The sequence below is a fragment of the Cheilinus undulatus genome, linkage group 10, assembly GCF_018320785.1.
Source record: "Cheilinus undulatus linkage group 10, ASM1832078v1, whole genome shotgun sequence".
In the NCBI taxonomy this organism is placed as follows: Eukaryota; Metazoa; Chordata; class Actinopteri; order Labriformes; family Labridae; genus Cheilinus; species Cheilinus undulatus.
In genome coordinates, this window is record NC_054874.1 from 16,324,559 (window position 1) to 16,347,063 (window position 22,505).

The 22,505-nt window shown below is 39.0% G+C and overlaps 2 protein-coding genes across 2 annotated transcripts; one reads left to right on the forward strand and one right to left on the reverse strand.

Moving 5' to 3' along the window:
• Positions 1-340: 340 nt before the first annotated feature.
• tmem129 (transmembrane protein 129, E3 ubiquitin protein ligase) lies at positions 341-7,576 on the forward strand. Its single transcript, XM_041797017.1, has 7 exons — positions 341-585; positions 2,723-2,781; positions 3,690-3,947; positions 4,038-4,198; positions 4,566-4,725; positions 5,638-5,710; positions 6,453-7,576. Exons 1-7 carry the CDS (start codon positions 381-383, stop codon positions 6,635-6,637), a joined length of 1,101 nt encoding a protein of 366 aa, XP_041652951.1. The 5' UTR covers positions 341-380; the 3' UTR covers positions 6,638-7,576.
• Positions 7,577-10,167: 2,591 nt separating this feature from the next.
• Positions 10,168-18,976, reverse strand: atoh8 (atonal bHLH transcription factor 8). The gene is made up of 4 exons (XM_041797724.1): positions 17,894-18,976; positions 17,381-17,536; positions 15,824-16,015; positions 10,168-10,909 (listed from the first exon to the last, which is right to left on the reverse strand). The coding sequence occupies exons 1-4, from the start codon at positions 18,416-18,418 to the stop codon at positions 10,904-10,906; spliced, it is 879 nt and encodes a 292-aa protein (XP_041653658.1). The 5' UTR covers positions 18,419-18,976; the 3' UTR covers positions 10,168-10,903.
• Between the last annotated feature and the right edge of the window lie 3,529 nt (positions 18,977-22,505).

The following is a 22,505-nucleotide window of genomic DNA, read 5'->3' on the forward strand; positions in this document are numbered from 1 at the left end:
TGCCAAATACTGTATATAAATCCTCTCTTCACATCTAGCAGCTTTTATTTAAAACATCCATCCGTTATCTGCACTGCTTATCCCGTTTTGGGTCACGAGGGCTGAAGCCATCCCAGCTGTTTTATTTATTTTACATACATATTTGATTTTTTTTCCACCATGTTTCCACGGTCAACGATGGTTTGAGGCATAGATATGAAGACGACTGCATGCCTGTGGTTTGAGGTGCACGTCATCTGCTTCGGCTCCGGAAGTATGTTTCTCTCCTAGACCAGCAGGTGGTAGCACACACCTTTACACGTCTCCTGAAAAGACCGTAGAATAAGAACGTAATGCGGAAGTGTAACAGGATATAAACATCAGCTCTTCGGTGTGTGAAGATGGATAGTTCTGAGCTAAGTTTTACTTTAGCTTACCTGGTGTTTAGTCTTTGCTTTGTGTTCACGCCTACCGAGTTTACCTCCGCAGGTATCACCGTGCAGCACCTGTTCTCCTCATGGTTAGGCAGCGAGGACCGAGGATTTATCCAGTACCACGTCAGGAGAAGCAGTGTGACCCTATTGGTCCATACAGCACTACCTTTAGGTAAACAGACCTCTGTAACATTGAAATGATATGCATGTTTAATATAGATTTATCCAGGACAAAGTCAGGAACAGTGTGACCCTATTGGTCCATTTAGCAACATTGAGCACACCAATAAACTAGGGCTAGTCATGTCAGAAATAATAACGTGTGTTTTTTATTGATAATAAATCATTATTATGATATATACCCCTTTAAGCGTGCATTTGAGTGGTTAAATAAATTCATTGTGTTGCTTTGAGGAGCCTTGGTAGAGTTTTTCTGTTAATATTTTTTATTTTTCCTGGTCAAACCCTCATCATGATTTATTCTCTTGAATTAAGCAGCAGCTGCCATTGTTTAATCTTCTTCAGCTTTCTCTTTTCTGCTGCTCTCTTCAATGAAAGTGAGGGCTTGTTTTGTGGGAGGGGCATAACACATGCTGTGCTGTACAGGAAGTCAAGGTACCCTCTGTTTACCAAACATGAAAAAACAGTGGACAAAAGAAGCACAGCAAGGCATGCAGAACAGTAATCATTTCTGTATTAGCAAAGGCTTTGGATTCTCTTGTAGGTGACTAATTCAAAGAGTTTATAAAAAACAACAACATTAATGTGATTATCAGGTATGACCACTGCTGCCTGAAAAGTAGTCCGTGATTTTATTGAGTCTTTGGACAACAACAGACAGGGTGTGCTGTTTTGGTTTGTCAGGACACTGGTGTTTTTTAAATTATTATCAAACGTAATGCAGTGTGTGCAAACCAGAAGGCTTTACTTCTAAATGTCCTGAGGTTAAAGATGGAGTGCCTCAGGGCTCAGCCTTAGGACCGCTGTTATTTTCATTTTAAATTAGGGCTGGGCAATTAATTTTAAATTTAGATTAAATGATGAAATGACCCACTGCAATTTTCAGATCACAGAAGGTGAAGTATTTCTTTGAAATAAAATATGCAACAAGATACCAGTTTAATTCCTTTTTTTGAGGCTAAGATGTTAGTCTCTACACATCATTCAAGCATCCAAGTGTCAATTTTTTCTAGAATAATTTGCAAAAAAAATATTAGATTTCCTTTGTTTTTGTATTTGTTTGTCTTGTTAAACATTAGCCTTTTCAGCCTTGGTTTCATCTATCTAATATTGCATTTGTTATGATACATAATTAAACCTCATATTAAATCACAATTGCAATATTGAGGGGAAAATTTGTAACTAGACTATTTTTCTGAATCATCCAGACATACTTTATATCAACAGCATTGGCTGCAATGTTCCCAGTGCAAATTGTCATTTATTTGCTGATGACACTGTCATTTACTACTCTGCTACATAGCATCAGGTGCCCTCTTACAAGAAGCCTTTGATATTGTACAGGACACTCTGTGTGAGTTAGAATTTATCTTAACTCATGATGTTTTCAAACTCAAAGAAAAAAAACTGTCTTCTTTCTATCACCATGTCTCAGGGTGATGTTATGAAGTCTGTTTTATTTATAAATACCTAACTCAATTGATGACGCTCTGCCTTTAAACCTCTTATTGACCTACTTCTTAGAAAATTAAAGCTGTGACTGGTTTTTTAGTTCAGAAATAAGTCTTGTTTTTCTTTTAATGCTAATAAAAGACTTGTTTCTGCCACTTTTATGCCGCTGATTGATTATGGTAATGTTTTATATGTGCATGCATCTTCTCAATGCCTTAAATCTTTGAATACTGTATATCACAGGGCACTGAGGTTCATTACTAACCTAAAGTTCTTAACCAATCATTGTACTCTGTACTCTGGTTGTCTTTTAATGACCACACATAGACAAAATCATTGGCATATCCTCATTTCTAAGGCTTTACTAAATCTGCTTCCATCATACTTGTGTGATTTTACCCATGTGAAAAGTGCTGGGATCTACAGTCTTCACTCTGTGACTCAGTCACAAAATTTGCTATCTGTGCCCCAAATCTGTCTTGAAATAGGTAAAAGGAGTTTCAGGTATTCATGTCTGCCAACACAGTAACACATTTTTCAGCTATCTACTGCCTATACTGATGATACACTGGTATTGCCTGTTCCATACAAAACGTCAGTGATATGTCAGGAAAATAACATGAACACTCTGGTCTTCTTCTCATTATGTTTAACATTGCTGTTCTTCCTCTCTGCAGGTTACTACCTAGGCATGTGTCTTGCTGCTCCAGATAAAAACCTTGCTTACGTTCACCAGGTCAGTCAGTAAATGTTTTTCTTTGTTATAGCTGATTCTATAAAAACAGGAAACAGCACCTAAAAGTATTCTTGAGATATCACATTTAAAATTAAATGATGTGCACAAGCCGAGGCCTATTAACTTTGACCATAGATCCTTAAAATCTAATCAGTTCATCCTTGAATCAGAGTGGACATTTTTGCCAAAGAAAATTCCTCAAAGTGTTCTAGAGATATCTCAATTACAAGAGGGGAAGAAGCATGAAAACATAATGCCTGCTCCCTTTGCTGATGCCGTCTCCGAGGCATAAAAAACTGAAACTTGACACTGCCCTTACATTTTTTTGTCTCCTGGGTTTGTTTGTTTTCAATCAGTTGAGATTTGAAAATATTATCATTTGTAGTCAGTCTAATGTGACCAAAACTAACCTGTATTTTCATCAAAGGTTGAAGTTTGAATGTGAAATAGAAGCCAAAGTGAATACTGCTCTTCTGTGTTTAACTCACTGACCCCCCCCCCAGCTGATCAAAAATAACACTGCATCTCTGATAATTACCTCTGCCAAGGAGGTTATGTGATCGGCAGGGTTAGTTAGTTAGTTAGTTTGTTTGTTTGTTTGTTAGCAAGATAACTCAAAAGTTATGGACGGATTTTGAGGAAATTTTCAGGAAATGTCAGAAATCATAAGGAAGAACTGATTACATTTTGGGAGTGATCCGGATCACCATCTGGATCCAGGAATTTTTTGAAGGATTCTGTGCTATTGGGAGACAGGGCTAATGGCAGAGGTCTGTGCTCTCTGAGTGCTTTTCTAGTTAAACATAAAAACACATCCTCTCTATTGATAAACTAATAACTGATTGACTCTGTGTGTATGTATTGATTGAAAATGATTGATGACTTCCTGTCACATGGTGTTTGTCCAGGTGAGTGACGGCTGGAGGACGTTCCTACTTGCCTCTCTCAGCCTGCAGCTGATTGGCTGGTTGCTCGTCTTCTACTGGTCCCGCCGTAATTGGACCAATCATCCAATCTGCCAGACCCTGCAGGCCCATGTCAGGCCCCCCCACACCAGCTGGGGCGCTGTGGCGTCCAACATGAACACTGAATTCAGACGCATCGACAAGTTCGCCACAGGAGCACCCGGAGCCCGGGTCATCGTCACCGACAGCTGGGTGCTCAAGGTGAGTCATGTACCTGTTAATCAGGTGCAAAATGGGTGAAGCCAAAGTAAAGTACAGGCTTAGGTTAAAATTTAACATTTTTATCTTCAGGTGACCACCTATCGTGTGTACATGGCCCTCCAGTCAGAGTGTCACGTGACCGTCACAGAGTCCAGGCAGCATCAGCTGAGTCCAGACTCCGCCTCACCAACACAGATCCTCACACTGAGAGTGGAAAGCATCAACCCGGCTGCCAAAGCCTTCACCATCAGGTACTCGCCTACACCTTACCTGTACCAGATGGTACTGTTTTGATAGTTCACAGAAGTGAACTTTTAGTTTGTAGCTTGGTTTTTGGGTCAGAGGTTAGTTTGTTTGTTGTTTTTTTGGTCACAGTTAGGTTCTCACCAAGTTATCCAGGTAAAGGTTTTGTTTGTGCCATGGTTCCTTGGTTTACACTTTTAATCGTACTTCAGTTTTAAAACCAGTCAGTTTTTTGGGTCACAATTTGGCTTGCATCTCATTTCTGGTGACATATTGGTTTGTACCTCGTTTTTTGTGTCACGGTTCAGTTTGTACCTCAGTGTATATGCCAATGTATATATTAACCCTTTCCTCTCTGTCCCATGTGTTTATAAGTGTCAACTCGTTGGAGTACTCTGAGCTCAGAGAGAAACTTCACGCTCCCATCAGGAGCTCAGCCAATGTGGTTATCCATCAGACCATCAGTGAACTCTTCCTCGATACCTTTAGAGCCCAGGTCGACCTCAATCCCCCCTACACACTTCCCCCTGGACAGGTACGATAATTTTATTTCATAATAACTTCTCCTAATGCTGCATTTGCCCAATCACAGCCCTCTCTAATAAAATGCTGCAGTGATGAGTCCTAAAACCCAGAAATGAATAATTATTTAGCATTTCTTATTCAGTAGCTTTAAGGTCTGTGGGACTTTTGAATGAGTTTTTTGATGCCTGATTTGAAGTCTGTGGTAAGCACAAGCTCAAGAGGGTTTAACATTTTTTTAATGGCAGAACATATGCGTGGATGCCCCACTTATGAATTTTGAAGCTTTTTCTTATCTAAACAAATGACAGTTGCAAACAAGTGGCTAGCTAGGACAACAGAGTTTGTAGGGGACATTAAACAACATTATGCCAACCATGCAACCTCCTCTACTACTCTGCCTTTCACCTGCTTTCAGCTGTGTTTCAGCTAAAGCTACTCTAACTCAAGGCTGATGGAAGTACCAGCACTGACGTAAACATGACATCTGACTGACATCCACCCCTTACTCTGCCCCAATGGTGGGGACATTGCTATTTTTTCAACATATACTTTTCCATGCCCCTGGTAATATACAAGGACATCCAAAGCACTACCAAGGTTGTGTCAGTCCTCCTTCTGACCCCTCAGGTGGGCTTACTTGCCGCATCTACGCCTTATTTCAGCCTTAGATTTGGGCCCAAACATGCCTAAAAGTTCTGCATAGCACTGTACTTTCCCCTTTGTCCCTTTCATGCCACACTTAAAATCCAAGCTCTGTTTTTATCTGCTTACCTTTTTATTGTAAAGTTCACAGTTTTTTTGTTATTCCTCCAGTTAACAGAGGGAAACCATACTTTTCTTTTATCGTACCCTGGAAAGGTGACAGTATATTGCATTTATTTCTATTTCATATACATTTTGTGTGTCTGTGTGTTTGTTTTAGGATCTGGAGCCATGTATCGGCTGTATGCAGGTTCCTGCCAACAGTAAGCTTGTCAAACTCTGCAACTCTGAAGGTAAACCTTTAACATTTCATACTCCATTTATTTATTTAGTTGTGTTTTTGTTGTTGTTTTGTTTAACCAACCAACCAACCAACCAACCAGAAGTATTCCCAATGAGATACAAAAATCTCTTTGACAACGGATTCCTGGTAATGTTCAAAGTTAAATTTAATTTACATGATCAGCTCTATTAGTGTAACTTCTTATCAAACAAAAGCTCTCAGTGGGGTCAAGCAACTGTGAATCTTACATCCTAATGCACACACCAGCAACTGTAACATAAAAAATAGAACGCACATCTGTGCTTCTGAAGTACTGCACCAGGATGAGACACTGCTGATAGCTAGAATACACTGATTTAATATCAGCCTAGCATCTGCCTCGAGTGTCGTGCCTTTGTATCTGTAATGACAGCTGCCCCATACAAACCATGGGCACGCAGACTCCGCATGCTCAAATCTCCGACTAATTATGATGATGCCTGACAGACTTAAATGTAGATTAACCACAGAAACAAGAAAACTGGTTTTGATTTCCATTAAACAGCACAGAAGCAGCAGCGTGATGTGTCTCAGGTCATGTGACTCACATGTCATGTCTTGTGACTATTGCACATGCGCACGTCACCACTGTAGGTGTAAAACACCTCAGCACTGATTCTCTTTTCCCTGTGCTGCAGTAAAGAATGAGTAAACTTCCTGTGTGCCTTCTGTTTGTGTGTGTTAACATCTGTGAGTGTTAATGTGTGTTCCAGACTCCGACAGGGACTGGGAATGTCAAACCTGTCTCTGCAGACCCATGTGGTGTCTGTCGTGTCTCGGTCGTTGGTTTGCAAGTCGTCAGGATCAACAGAGACCAGAGACCTGGCTCTCCAGTCGAGTCCCATGCCCCACCTGCAGAGCAAGGTTCTGCATCCTAGACGTGTGTGTGGTCCGCTGAATACACACCGATACACAAATGCACAGCTGCTGATGGAGCATCTAAAGGACTGATGAGCTGAGGATGAGGACTGGACTCCATGAACCCCTCTGATTGTCTGTACACAGTACACATGTAACCTACCTACTGTCTATATGTAATCTACAGTATCTGCTATCCACTATGACTCTTCATGTTTCTGATATAAATCCTCTTTTTTTCTCTCTCTGATTTGAAGCTGTGCTTTCAACTCAGTAAAAAAATCTTTCTCATGATACCAGAATTATAAACTTTGATATAATTCTAGTTCTGTTGGCTTCACATTAGGGACCTGGGCCTGGATCTGAGTTCACTTGACTCCAAAGTCTGTTTTGTTTGGTTAGTGTGAACACAAGCATGCTATACCTGGGCCTGCTCTGCTCTATGAGGTGGTCTTTGGCATGATCCATGTGGACTTGGTCATGGGACATAGGAGATGTGAATGCAACTATGCTCAACTAAAGCAGCGGTTCTCAACTGGTGGGTCGGGACACAAAAGTGGGTAACAGAGCTGCTTTTAGTGGGTCGCAAGATGTGCCTGAAAAAAACTGACATAAAGTCCATGATGCACAGAAAGTCTAAGCAGATATACATCCATACATTTTATTTTACTCAGTTTTCCCTGATATAAGGTATATTTTGGTTGGTTTCTCAAGGTATGAACTCATTTAACTTCTCTTTCGAGGGGAACAAAATAGGTTCTCTAACTTTAATGTGTAAATATCCCAGCGTATCAAAAAAACAACTCAATTTTTTTGCCTTACCAAGGGGAACGGAATAAAATACAATGTAATCAAGCATATCAGTTTAGGGTTTCTGTAATGATACACTTGTCCTGTCCCTTGTTCGATCATGTTTTGTTCCACATATGGTACAAACTTCTGTAGCCTTTGTTAAATAAATTTAAGTTGTTCAAAATGATCAGGATTTTGGGTTGCAATTGCTCATTCAAGAGATGGTGGATGGTCCTGAGTTTAGACAAGTTTAGAAGGGTATATGTCTGTCCAAGTCATGTACAATCAATTTGATTCACCACAGGTGGACTCCAGTCAAAGAGTAGAAACTTCTCAGCAACAATCCAGAGAAACAGGAGGCATCTGAGGTAAATTTCAAGTGTTTTGCAAAGGGTCTGAGTACTTACGTCAATGTGATATTTCAGTCTTTATTTTTAATACATTTGCAGAAGTGTAAAAAATTCTGTTTTCACTTTGCCATGATGGGGTACTGAGTATACATTAATGAGAATAAAAATCATAGTTTTTTTCTTTTTCAATTGTAGCATCAGGCTGCAACATAACAAAATTGAAAAAAGTGAAGGGAGTCTGACTATTTTTTGAATGCTCTGTACCTCTGGACACAATCAGTGCTCATTTCTGGAGCTAGAGTCTGAAATATTCTCTAAATGTCACCAGCATGGCCTTCAACATGATAGAGTGTTTGTGCAAAACAAATCATTCAGCAACATCAATTAGTGCTAAATCACTGGCCGAGACATGGGAAATATTCTACATGATGTTCACAAGTTATTAGAGATTGTGAGTTATCCCAGCTGTATCTTTGTCTTTATTTACACTGCGGACAAGTTTGCAAAAGAACCAAATCAATTAGATAACAGTAACAGTTGGTCACATTGCTGTTTTCAGTCTTTTACATGGTAAAGAACCAAGCTGGTAAAGAGTTTGTACAGAAAACAAGAAGTGTAGGCTGTAAGAGAGCCCTCAATTAATGCTTGGTCAATAGACCAATCAGAGGGCAGCAAGGAGTCAATTGCACTAGTGCATTGGCAAAATTTGGAGAAGTTGGCTGAGCAGGTTAAGAGGTAAGAAATCCCTCCCTGCTCACTGATTTGTGGGAGCTTTAAGTTGAGAAATGACAATGAAAATGTTTTAAAAAATGCTTCATGTTCTTTCATCAAACAGCAGATCATAAAACTCTAAATTAATAAAAATAAACATTTATAAAGATTAAACAGTACTCCCTACCCAACAGCAGATGGCAATGTGCTCCATCAAAGAAGACAGACTTGAGAAGTAGATGAGCAAATCATGATTGGGACTATTTGCCCTGACTGTAGCAGAATAAAGTATTCACAAATTAACAGTGAAAAAGAATAAATTATTTTATATCCTGCAGTTGTTCTATCCCTGCCCTGACAATAACACAGGCTGAAGGCGATATATTTCATGTTGTCCGTTTACCTGTCTGTCTGTGAACACAATATGGCAAAAGCGCTTTGAGGGATTTTCTTCAAACCTTGCAAAAATATCCACTCTGACTTAAGGATGACAGAATTACATTTTGAAGGTTAAAGGTCAAGGTGATTAAGCCTTATGGTCATCTCTTGCATTTAAGATTTCTATAGATCACAACAGCCCTTCTTCCTGACCCACCATTTTACTTTCACTCTTCAGTTATGGTATACCTCGCAGAGGCTGATAACCACTAGGCGGTTGTTATTGTTTTTATCTGTTCTATTTAAGGTTGTAATAGTTTTTGATTTTTCAGTTTTTTTTTTCTTTTCAAATTTTGTTTCACTTTTTGTTTACAATTTCAGTTTAGTTTTTACTGTTAGTTTGTTAGGGTTTTTTTTGTTTTTTTTGTTTTTTGTTTTTTTTTAAGTGCTTTGCTCTAGTTTGTTTTTTATTATTAGATGTAATGTTGTTTTGTTTGTTTGTTTGTTTTGTTTGTTTGTTTTTTTCAGCATTATGAGATACTCTTGGGTGACTAAAGGGCCAAGAAATGTTATACAATTTTTAAATAGTCTACTATTCACTCATTTCATTTATTTAAATTGGATGTCTGAATACAACTCAAGACCCAAAATTACCATTGTGTAAAGTCTTGACTAATCAAATTTAGGCTATTTCGGACTCCACAGACTTGGGTGTACAGTACATGACAGTCATTATTCTGATATAGAAGACTTTAAAGGTTCAGTAATAAATAGTCTAATATGCTGATGGGTTTGGGATCAGAACTGGGTCATGAATGTGTGCCTGATTCTGGTAAAGTGTCTTGAATGTATGGAGGCCCTAAGTGGACATTCATTCATGTATTTTATTTTACTTCATGAGTAAATTTTGATAGTTTCCTCAAGCACTCTACTTATTTATCCTGATATCTTGGGAAAATGCAGCTCATTTTCTCATTATAACTTATGAATTATTACAGATTTCTTGAAAACAACCAAAATGTTGTGTTATCACAGGAAATGGAGGAAAACAAAACGTCTGCCTGCATGTCCTCCAACGGCTCACATAACAATCTGCTACTTCAGCATTCTTGTTTTGTCTCTGCTCGCATTTGTGTCTATGATTGTGAACAGCAATATTTCATAAATCAAAACATTTTCATACATTTTGGTCATAATTTCTCTTTAAGGATGTGGAGGGTCATCAGGAAAGACAGACTGAGAACCATGGCTTTAGAGATGTTAGGCACATAGAACTAAAAAGTTTAAAGTTTTGATTGACCAAAATATGAATCATCATCGAGACAATAAACATGTTGGAATATTTTATTTTACACAAGAAATAAAATGAGCATATTTATGATATAGAACTAACTTTTTTTTTATCACTACATTTTTTTTAACACTGAATGAATGAGTTGTGTAAACGGATGTTTATTCAAATAAAGTTTTTTGGGGACACGTGCTGAGATCCACCACTGTTTCAAAGAAGAGAGAAAAATTCATATCATATAAAGTATAAATACTGGACAAAACCCAGTAGATGTCAGCCATGACTGAAGGGGGATTTTGAATCCCATCAGCAGTTGCAACCATATTCAAAATGCTGTCTAAAGCTAACTTTAGATTAACATAGAAACTGACAAAGACAGAGAGCTGAGGCAGATCTTAAACTTCCTGAAAAACAGCTACAACAGGGGGGCATGTAGTCCTTTCAGCTCCTAATTATCCTTCTTAATGTCATGAACCAGGCTGTAAACATGTTTATTTCTGCAGTAAAAATGGATATTTATCACAGGCTGTAGATGTGACTTGTGCTTCTCCTGCAGGCAGCCTCCAGTGGACACTTGAGGAACTGCAGCCTTTTCACAGCATCAGCTTCATTTTCCATCACTGGAGGTTTCTGCTTGATCTGTTTCCATGGTTACAGGATTATTTATCTGATGAGCATTACACACAAAAATTCATAGTTCCATTAATTAAAGTTCAGATGTTAGTCCATGATGTGAAGCGGGTCATCACTGAAACATCCAGATCCTGACCCAGGCGTGTCAGAGTCACTCCTGAAACAAAAGGAAAGAAACAGGAAATTTAAGAGATTAAACAAATTATATAAAATGGCACACCAGATAGACTGTTTCATATATCCAATGCATGGATATGGCAGACGGAGTCTGGCAAAGCTCCACCAGCTTTGCAAGGTTACAATTTAAATTGAAATAGTCTATATTTATTTTGTAAACACTGTGATTTTGAACCAGTGAAAGCTGTCTAGAGATGCAAATGCTTCCAGCAAGTGCCAGTGAAAAAAATCACTGAATATTAATGACGATTTCATGAGCAAGGCTGCTCGTGAGGGTGGAAAGGGGAGACCTTTCTTGGGCAGAGCCACATGGGGAGCATATATCTGTATTTTATGTTTAACTTGTATTCACTATTCTAACCAATACAGCAAAAATATACATTTTATTTATTGCATCAATAAATGTAGCATTAAATTGCATAATGTAAAACCCCTTTCTAAAACTGAGCATTTCATGACAACTTGGGCAGGCCAATCAATACAAAAATACTAATAATTATTTTTAGCATTATATTTGCTAAAAGGTTTTTCTTATGCTTGTTTGAAATCAGGCAGATGATGCACTGAAATGGCATTAAAGATATTAGATGGTTGTCAGAATTTTCAAACCTTGCCAATGATTCCCAAGACATTCTGGCAGATTATCCAAAACACTGTTTGAAGTGAGCCACAAGAAAATTTCTGTTTGAAGGGCAAAGTAGCCCTAGCACCTTGAGAAGAGTCTGTCCGCAGACATTTCTGACAGCCCCTCTTGCAGACCATTTTTTCGAGATGCCATCTGTGTTTGAATGGAAATACATGCAATAACTTTCAAAATAAAATCAGATTAAATTGCTGTTTAGGGTTAAGGTAAGGGTACTAAAAGTAAAAGTTAAAACTTGACCTGTAAATCCTGATTGCAAAATGTTTAATAAAGTTGAGTAAGCAGTCTGCTTACATGAAAAAAGCTCATTAGCTATTTAGCCACATAGCTAATGTGACTATAGGTGCATCTCACTTCTACTTTTATATGGCTTGGGTCTCTGGCTTGAGTCTTTTCCTTGAGTCCATCCCACCAGAGACTCATGGAGAGACTGGAGGAATCGACGCAGAGGACTGAAGCCAAATATTATGGATTTTGAATGTCAGACAAAAACTACATTCCATTTTAGTCTAGTTTTAGTCATCTTGACAAAAACTAAACTTAGTCTTTGTCCGTTTTAGTCATCACAGATCTATAATTGTTAGTCTTAGTCTAGTTTTTGTCATGTAAAAAAAGGCCATTGACGAACATTTTTAGTCATAGTTTTAGTTGGCAAAATTAATGCTGGTTTCTTCCTGACAGAGTGCTGCTATGTCTGACTCTAATTCTTTCAGGATCTAATTAACAAAAATAACTGACTACTAGCCCACCCAGCAAAAATTAGTTGAAAAGACATAAAAAAAACAATGTCTCCACTACATCTAAACAACGTCTGGATTTAATTGAAAAATAAAGGGGGAAAGCCGTAATTTTCAGGTCATTGAAAAGATGATAACGGGTGTTTGGTCGGAAAGGGAAGATTTATATCTGAATCTTTTGATTTTATGAGCTTTTAAAATGTTTCATGTTTGAATGTGAATCAGAAAACCAATCAAATATTAAACTCTATACTGATTCACTATCTATTATTGATTTTATAAAATGTATTCTCAATATTTCATTATAAATACTTATTTCAAACACTTTTTAAATCCCAGCCCATCACTTATTGAGCCTTTTAAAACTGCTGATGTTTATATTCTCTTGAGAGTATGTTGAGTCAGTTTATCGTCTGTTATAAACTGTTTCTCCTCTATTATTTATCTCTGTTGGTGCTGTGAAGTTTCACTGACATCCACTGTGTAGCAGCGTCCGATCAGAGAGTGATATCCAATAAGGGGGCGTGTCTTTGTAAAAAGAGTTCCGGGAAGCCTGCTCTCATGTGTCTCTGCTCTATGGTCTTCAAATCTCAGTCCTGGGTCTTATGGCTTTGGTCTTCAGACCAATTAAGGATCTTTGGGGTGGTCCTTAAGATGGCGGATCATAAATTACTTCCGGTTCGAGCGAAGACCAAGGAACAAGGACTAATAAACAAACAACTTGGGATCCACCCTGTGTTGCTAACGTTGCAAAAGCTAAACTCACAAACCATCTATGTTAGCTACATTAGTCATGTAGCTATTTGCTATATAAGCTATGTAGCTACGTTAGCTTTATCTATGATTGGTTAAGCTCACATTGCTTAAATTAATGAAGCTACATTAGCTTTAGCTGAATCTAACAAAGCTAAAGAAGGCCACCTTTTCTGTAACTACTTCTAAAATGAGTTGATTCATAATTTTATTCCAGATTCAAACTCTGACCTTTTTCTAGGTTTGATTTATGAAACGTTGCTTGGTCTGTAATGTTTGCGATGTGGTTATATTTCATGAATGAAACTGCTAGACTTTGTTTATGAATAAATTTCAATGTAAAAGAAATCTTAAACTGGAAATACATTATACTGGCAAATCAAGGCACTTCTGTCTGACACAGACAGCATCTCAAATGAATTGTCTGTGAAAATGGCTGTCAGAAATGTACAGTCTGCAGACCTTAACCTCTCTATTCCAAGAAGAATCAAGACACCCTATATCCAAACATAAACCCACAAAACAGGGCTAGGGCGAGGGGTGTTTTGAAACAGAGCCTTGGTAAAAGCTAGGCGCAGATGCTGTGGAGCATGCTCAGAACACCTATTCCAGTTTGGGTCAGATTGAGGTGTACTTGTACAAGAAAAAAGACTCATTTATGCTCTCTTATACAAAAATAGATCGAAGCATCTTAAATGAACCATCACTGCAGATATTCTCACTCATCTGCTGCATTAGGGTGGACTTTAAAAAAAGAATCCAAGTCACTGTCACACATGAACTTTTATGACTCCTGTGTTGCTGCTCTGTCTGTCCTCCACCCAGCTGTTTAGTTGTAGTTGTCAGTCTCTGTGCACAGGTGAACTAACAACATCTCTATGTATGTAGTTTATAACAACTCCTAAGAAAGTTAGTTTCATGTTTATATGGATTTAAAAGTCAAGATTAAGTCACACTAATACAATAAAGACCCTTTTTATATGGAAACATATTAAGTGATTTAGATTATTTTAACATTAGCAGGTTTCTATGTGAGATCAGTCACAACAGCACAAAGAAACAAAAATGTCTGTTTTCCTGTGAACACGGCGCTCAGACTGAGTGTCTCTGAGAGAATAAAAAAAAAACATTTCAACACACACACAGCAGCTGCTGCTGTCTGACAGGCTGATGATGACTGTGTTTTTTCCCCTCCTTGTTTCAAAGTATGTCGGAGCAGATGGCCTGCAGAGCGAGCAGGCGAGCAAGAGAGAGAGAGAGAGAGAATGTGGTGTAGAGACTGCTGGGGAATGTGCCAAGTGTGTGTGTGTGTGTGAGTGTGTGTGGTTTCAGTTCGCGTGCCTTCTCACTGCCCTCTGCCCTTCGTGGCGCCAGCTCCACTTCCCCTTCACTCTAAACATCTGGTGTCTGGGACTGGGAACACACACACACACACAGAGCGAGCGCTCTCAGCTCGTTTACATGTGAAGTGCAGTGAGAGTGTCGAGTGTGAAACTGCACAACGTGACTGTGTGTCTCTCACTGATACACACAAAAAATGAGGAAGCTTCTCCCTAAATGTTCTGATATGTCATAAAATGTTTGTTTGAACATCTGTGCACAAAGCTGCATGCAAAACGGCATCCTTTCTGGCTCTTCATACTAATGCCTCATTTAGGCTCCATGTACGTAGAAATATCAATGTTTTATAGTTATGTTTCCAGTTTGGAGTGGCTTTAACTTGACTAGGAGCAGTAAATTAAACTTATTTTAAAACCACACACCTCGGAATTGTTTGGACAAATAATGGGTTGCCTTGAATCCCCCCTTGATCTTTGGGGTTGGAGCAGCAAATCAGGCCCAAAACGGCCTTAAACGCAGCCAGTCTGAGGGAAAGTATCCCAGAAATACAACATTTCAGGGATGCTTTTTTTTCACTTTGACTCCTTTCTTTAAAAAACACCATTCTTGTGTTAGCTTTTTATGTGTTGGCCTTTTTCATTTTAGACACTGAAGCCTTCTTACATTTCCGTAGCATACACTGTAGGGCTGCATAGCCCCGAATGTGCACCACCTTGAAAATGTAGCAACACTCGAAAACTAAGCAGACCCCCAACCCTGTGATTGGTTCCCTGGGTAGCACTGGTAAGCTGCCAATCACTGACTAATGTCTGCAGACATAGGTGTGTACTCTGCATGACTAGTCAAATCTTAAGTTTAATCTTTAGTCCAGGTGAGACACTGATACCGGTGTTGACAGCATGATTTCCTGGACCCATCTTGAATCAGTTTTGTTTAACAATCCCCTGACGGCTGTGCTCATCCCTGTTGCTTGTGCACCTTTTCTTACCACATTTTTCCCTTCCAATCAACTCTCCATGAATATGCTTTGATTGCTATGATTGTCTTCTAGACATTTGTCAAGTCAGCAGTCTTCCTCATGATTGTGGTTGTGCGAACTGAACCAATGGGAGAGAATAAAGATGTAGGACACGTATTTTGAGATGTTGGATTTTTGATTTTTTTTGTGAGTTTTAAGCTGTAATCATCAAGATTAAAACAAAAAATTCTTAAAAAGTAAATTTATATGAGATTAATCTAGAAAATATAAAAATATAGCTATTTGATGCTGTTGAGCTCTGACAGACTTGCTGTTTTTGTGGAGATAAGATGCACATTTGCATGTACTGTAACTGAATTGCTTTCTGGTGTTTTTTGGACAGCTTTGGGGCTACACACTTTTAATTGTACTTGGACAGTTTCAGTAGGCAACTGTACTAACCTTCCTCTTCTTGCTCCGCCCCTCAGCCTGCAGCGTCCTGGTGCACTGGTCGACGCACTGAGAGAAGCTTAGACTGGCTCGATCTGAGCTGTAGTCAAGCTCTGCCAGCTGAGCCAGAGACAGGATGTAGTTACAGGCAATACGCAGGATGGCTAACTTTGACAGCTTCTGTCCGTATGAGTAACAGGGCACCTGGAGAATGAGACACACAAATGGAGGGGAGGGCTTTAACATTTTTGATTGGACTGCTGCCAATAGAACAGAAATAACATATCATATGTTCAATCTGAGACATTTTACCATTTCATGAAAAATATATGCTCATTTTGAATTTGATGGCAGCAACACATCTCAAACTAATTAGGGTAACTGGCAACAGGTCAGTAACATGACTGGGTATAAGAGGAGCATTTTAAAGAGGCACAGGTTCACCAATCTGCCAAAAACTGCATCTTAAAATTGGGATAAAGTGTTAAAAATGTTCCTCAACCTTAAAATGCAAAGACTTTGAATATCCCACCATCTACGGTGCATAATATCCTCAAAAGATTCAGAGAATCTGGAGAAATCTCTGTCCAAGGGATAAAGCTGAAAGTCAATATTGGATGCTGGTGATCTTTGGCCCTCAGGAAGCACTGCTCTAAAAACAGGCATGATTCTGTACTGGAAATCCCTACATGTGTTTAGGAACACTTCCAGGAATAATTGTCTGTAACACAGTTCACTGTGCCATCCGCATATGCAAGCTAAATCTGTATTATTCAAAAAGAAGCCATATGTGAACGCAATACAGGAACACAACCACCGCCTTGTCTGGGCCAAAGCTCATTTAAAACGGACTGTGGCAAAATGGAAAACTGTTCTGTGGTCTGATGAATAAATTTGAAATATGTTTTGGAAACTAACTGCAAATTAAAGAGGAGAGGAACCATCCAGCTTGTCATCAGCTTACAGTTCAAAAGCCTGCGTCTCTGATGGTATGGAGTGGTTACATTAGCGTCAATGACGACTGGCAGCTTACACTTATGGAAAAGGACTATCAGTGCTGAGAAGTATATAAAGGTTTTAGTGCAACATATTCTCCCATCCAGACAACATCTCTTCCAGGGAAGGCCTTGCATTTTTCAGCAAGACAATGCTAAACCACATACCGCATCCATCACAACAGCATGGCTGTGCAGGAGAAGAGTCCAGGAGCTGAACTTGCCTGACTGCAGACTAGACCTTTCCCCAACAGAAAACATTTTGTGCACCTTAAAATGAAAAATCTGGCAAAGAAGACCCAAGACTGTTGAGCAGTTAGAATCCTTCATCAGACAAGGATGGGACAACAGTCCTCTCCAAAACTCCAAACTGATCACACTTCCCAGACGTTAATATTTAACATGAAATGGTTAAATGTTTCAGCATCTGTTGTTGATGTTCTATTGTATGGGTTTACGAAATTTGCAATGCATTGCATTTTGTGTTTTTATTTACCTTTTGCACAGCACCCCAGCTTTTTTTGAATTGGAGTAGTATGACTGTGTATTGAAATGGACAGCATGTGTGCATTACCTGCTTCCTCAGGGCTTCAAATGCAGCACTGATTGTATGGACTCTGGTCCTCTCTCTGGCGTTGGCGAGCAGCCTCCTGGTCTGCTGAATGGCCTTCACCTCAGGAACACGACCATGTCCATCTGCATTTAGTCCCGCCCTCTTCCTGGGTGACTCCTGAGGGAGAGAGAGATGTCATGTCTGACACCAATGACGTGTGTTTCAGATTACCATTACTACAATTATTTCCATTATTGATAATTGATTACTAATTCTTTATATGCTGAGTTGTGTTTTTGTTCTGATGCTGAATGTTGTCTATTGTACACACAATGTTTACGCTGCAGCTGGACTGGAGATCGGAGATAGAAATTCTTGACCTCATGGTTAATATCATTGTCTCATGTTTGATATAATAACATCATGCATGGTATTATGACCTCGGGGTTGATATCATCCCATGTGTGATATTGTCTCCTCATGGTTAATGTCATGCTCATATTCTTAAGAAATATATCCAACCATCAGACTTACCTGAGAGGACACCACCTGGGGCTCCAGCTGATCCTGGGGAGCATGGGGAACGTGGGGGGTCGCTGGTAGGGATGTAGGCAGTGCTGGTGTGGAGTTTTCGAGGAGGGGGGTGGACCTGAGGCCCAGTCTGAGTCTGTGTGAAATGGACGGAGTCCAATGAGAGATCTCAGCGAAGGGAGGGGGCGGAGCCTGGCTCAGCCTGGGGGTGATTCTCATGTCCAAAGCCCCGCCCCCCTCTGTAAGTCCTGATAGCAGCCCTCCACATCTGGACTCCACCAGGTGTGTGTTTGGGGGGGCGGAGTCATCACCGGAGTCCAGGTCGGAGCGGTCTCCTGGGGCGGTCATGGTCCTGTCAGAGTCCAGGTCTCTGCAGAGTCTCTGAGGCTCTCTGGATTTCCTCTTCAGACGACGTCGGCCACACACTTGGACCGGGTCTTTGCACATCTGGACCCCATCGGGCCGGGGCCAGGTGGGGCTCACCTGGTCTGGAGTCAGCTGGAGACTTAGCTGGTCGGGGTTCTTCATCCTGGGGTGCTCAGTGCACTAACCGGGCTACAATAATGACAATTTATTCCCCCTACACGGCTCTGTCACCTTTTAATTATTCACGCGTTCACTATTAAAACATTTCGTTGATTCGCTGCAGTATTTAACTATTCAGCACGTATTTATTCATTCCCTCATTCACGGCTCTTAAAAGGATGGCTGAAAGCACCGAGAGGAGCTGAAAATGATCAATAACTCAGTTTGGTCCTGTCAGCTGTCCAAAGTGTCCACACGTCCACCTGCTGCAGACGTCAGCTCCATCAGCCACTTTAAATCCACTTTGATCCAAATAATACAGATCAGTCACTGGTCATGTGACCAAACTTTAAACCGTTAAAAAGTCAGTGCTGCAGGTTTACTCAGGATCCTCTAGGCATGTAGATCTGCATCCTCAAAAAAAATCCTCATAAGTCCATAAAGAGACCCCGTCCCATCCTCATATCGGCTCGTCCTCGTTCTTAGTGGTCGTCCCGCTGCAGCTCTGTGAGTTTCTTTCTTTCTTTCTCTCAAACTGAGGCTGTCTGACTGAGGCTCCACTCTGTCTGCATAGCAGCTCTGTGAATAACCCACACACACACACTGATACACACACAGAGCAGGCTGCAGCTGCTCGGCTGAAGAAAGGACACGAGTCAGACCGAAATCCTGCAGAAAAAAATCATATAAGTCACTGATTTAACTCAAACCACACCGGTTTGTTACTGCATGTATGCAGTAACACACAGTTCTCCCCATGTCAATAATAACAAATATAACAGATAATAGAAAGCCAGAGAGATGGTATTATTATCATAAATTTGCCCAACATTAGAAACACTTCACCTTAAAGTGTAGAACATGCAGTCATCCAAGCTACAAACAGCATTCATGTCATGAAAAATATACAATATTTACTGCACAGAATGTAAACATTTACATGGAGGATAAGGTCATAAGGATCCCAGATATGATCAGCAGGGAGTTTGAATTTTCATGAAAAGTTTTAATTGAAAAAAAAAAAAAACGTTTTTTTTAATACAGTGATGATACTGATAATGCATAAACCCTGGGATCTGGCTCTGGTCAAGGATTCGAGCAGCTCGTGCAGCCTTACAGAGAGGAGGGGGTGGGGACTGGGGGGGGATCACACAGCTCCACTGGCGTCTGTCTGACTGGAGCTGGAGCCACACACGCACACACACGCACGACCCCGCGCACACGCAGTTTTTAAAGCCTGCACATATCTAGCGTTGTAGTAAATGGGATATTTGTTGGATTTAAACACGTTTAAATAAAAAATAACCCCCTGGAATCCATCAGACAAAAAATAAAGTTGTTTTAAAGAGAAACAGTAATGTTTTACAGGCGCGTGTCGGCAGCACCACCTACTGGTCATTACTGTGAAGCACTACAGTAATGACAGCACAAAAATCTAACTTCATGTGTGATCACAATCTCTGGTCCCCATCCTTTTTCTTTGGAGCCTCCACTCAAGCACCATACGGTGGCCTGGAAGTACAATAAAAAAAATGATAAAGAGTGAAACAAATTTACATTAACCAAAACATTTTAAAAATGACAAAACAAATATTCATTTTACAAAATAAATTTCCATTTTATTAAATAAATTTTCAAGAAGTCCAATAAAAAATTACATGTCTAAAACACTTTTACAAAACTTGAAACTTTGGTCACTTCCACCACCTGGTTTATCCCATTTCCGTAAGATACCATGTTAAAAAAATTTGTTTCAGAGGATGTAAAAGTGTTTTTTGTTTTGGAAATTTTCTTTTGTAAAACATTAATATTTTTGTCCTTTGTAAAAGTGTTTTTTAGATTTTAAATATATTTTATGAAATATAAAAAAAAATTGTCAAAAATGTTTCAGACTTTGTAGTTTTGCATTGGACGTGGTAAATTTGTTTCAAGTATTTGTAAAAGTGTCTCATATTTTGTAATTTTGTGTCAGATTTTTCACATTTGTTTCAGGTTTTGTAAAAATGTTTCAAACTTTGTCATTTTGTATGGACTTTTTGTTAATGTGTTTTGTTAAATTTAAATTCCTTCTGCCTTTGAACAAATGTTTTGTAATTTTTTAAATGAAGTTTTAAAAATATTTTGGTTAATTGAAATTTATTTCAAGCTTTGTAAAAGTGTTTCACTTTTGTAATTTTGTATCAGATGTTTTTTTTTTCAAGTATTGTTTGAGTGTTTCATACTTTGTAATTATATTTTAGAGTTTTTTGTTAACGATTTTTGTAAAATTCAAATTTGTTTTGTCACTTGTAAAAGTGTTTTGTAATTTCTTTAAAATGAAACCTTGAAAATGTTTTGGTTAAACGAAATTTCTATTAACTTTGTAAAAGTGCTTCCAGACTTTGTAATTTTTATTACTCTACCAGGCCACCATACAACCAGCACTAAAAAAGTTGATACATTAATATAAATTGTAATTATTTCATTTAAAAAATTCGCCCTTGTAATAATAATAAGAAGAAGAACAACAACAATATTAATAACTTTATTTGTAAGGCAATGTTAACAACAAGGGTTTACAAAGCGCTTTGACTTGCAGACAAACAAAGCAGCAGAACCAAAATAAAAGAAAAAGAAAGCCAAACAATATCAAGAGAACCCTGAGGGTAGAAGAACATAAACAAGACAAAAAACCCAACTTACACATTAAACCCAAACAACAATATAACCCAAACAACATAGGAAAGAAAGTGCAGTGCAGTTCTTTTAATATAGCTCCATCAACTCCGATCTCTTCACTGGCAGCCGTTGTTTACAGGCCTGCAGCTGCTTTAACTAAAGCACAGCCATTGCCACTGCCTCGTTCTCCTCAAATGGCTCTGATTGGTCCTGCAAGATTAGAACAAACCCACCTCCTCTTACCAGGATACCTTTGTTCTAACAGTCCAATTTAGTATTTTATCAGGATTTCATCATTATAGGATTTTTTTTGTAATGACTTGACAAGCTTGAGCAACAACTGTTGAATATGTTAAAAGGCAAAGTTCCTCCTGACACTTATCTACTAAGACAACCTTTGACCTATACAAAAAAGAATGATGGAAAGTGATGCAACACCTTGTCCCCAGTTTGACAAAGTCTGACTAAAGAATTCCAGTCATTCAAGCAACAAAGACAATGAACCAACAAGGGAAGGAATTTACATGTCAACTGTTTTTGAGTCATCGCAGCTGAAACTGCACAGAGGAACTCAAGGTCTCATGGATGTGTGGTGAAAACAAGGAAAGGACTGGCTTAAGTTAATTTAGAATGTAAAAGAGGATGTTTTTATGCTTTAGGTTAGAAACTGTATTTAGCATTTTATTTTCATTGTACATTTTATAATCCACCAAACACTAGAAATCTCTTTCTTTTCCTGTCTTGCTGTACAGGAATGTGAATGTTTCCACTGATGAATTTTGCTTTTATGATGTTATTGTGTTTCTTTTCTTTTTTATTTTTATCTTCATATTGGAATTAAGTTTGGACCAATCGTCTAGCCTTGACTTTGTGAGTCATAACAGCTGGCATCTCCGTCACATTTTTTAGGCCTTTTATTCCTCACATTAACATCCATCCTGATAATAAGTCTGCAACATAATGCTGGTGTCAGATCCAAACCTCATATCTCCAAAATCTGTCATGTGTAGTAAAAAACTCAAAAAAGACCCAAATGCAAAAGGCACAAAAACTCTTTAAGTAACTAAAAATGCAAAAAGTACAACAAAGGTGCAAACAAAATCAAAATGTACAAAAAGGCCAAAAACACTAACTCTAAAGCTCACCAACAGAAACATGAACACTACTTTCAACGCTACTTTCACACTGCAGGCCTTAATGCTCAATTATCAGATATCTGATCTTTTGGAAGTTGACTGCAGTGTAAACAGACAAACAACAACAACAACAACAACAACAAAAAACAGATCTGAGAAAAGATCAGAATTGAGCATTAAGGCCTGCAGTGTGAACGTAGCCAGAGAGACACAGAAACTACATAGACAGGGAGTGATTAGACACAGGGAGACAGGTGAGGCCAGTGACACAGGTGAGGGAAAATGAGACACAGGTG

Excerpts from the sequence above, each read along its gene's own strand:
- tmem129 (XM_041797017.1), top strand. The coding sequence starts at position 381 with ATGGATAGTTCTGAGCTAAGTTTTACTTTAGCTTACCTGGTGTTTAGT. Across the intron at positions 4,199-4,565 it reads GCCAAAGCCTTCACCATCAG|TGTCAACTCGTTGGAGTACT; the intron begins GTACTCGCCTAC and ends TGTGTTTATAAG. Across the intron at positions 5,711-6,452 it reads CAAACTCTGCAACTCTGAAG|ACTCCGACAGGGACTGGGAA; the intron begins GTAAACCTTTAA and ends TGTGTGTTCCAG.
- atoh8 (XM_041797724.1), bottom strand. The coding sequence starts at position 18,418 with ATGAAGAACCCCGACCAGCTAAGTCTCCAGCTGACTCCAGACCAGGTG. Across the intron at positions 17,537-17,893 it reads CCCAGGTGGTGTCCTCTCAG|GAGTCACCCAGGAAGAGGGC; the intron begins GTAAGTCTGATG and ends TCTCTCCCTCAG. Across the intron at positions 16,016-17,380 it reads TTGAAGCCCTGAGGAAGCAG|GTGCCCTGTTACTCATACGG; the intron begins GTAATGCACACA and ends CTCATTCTCCAG.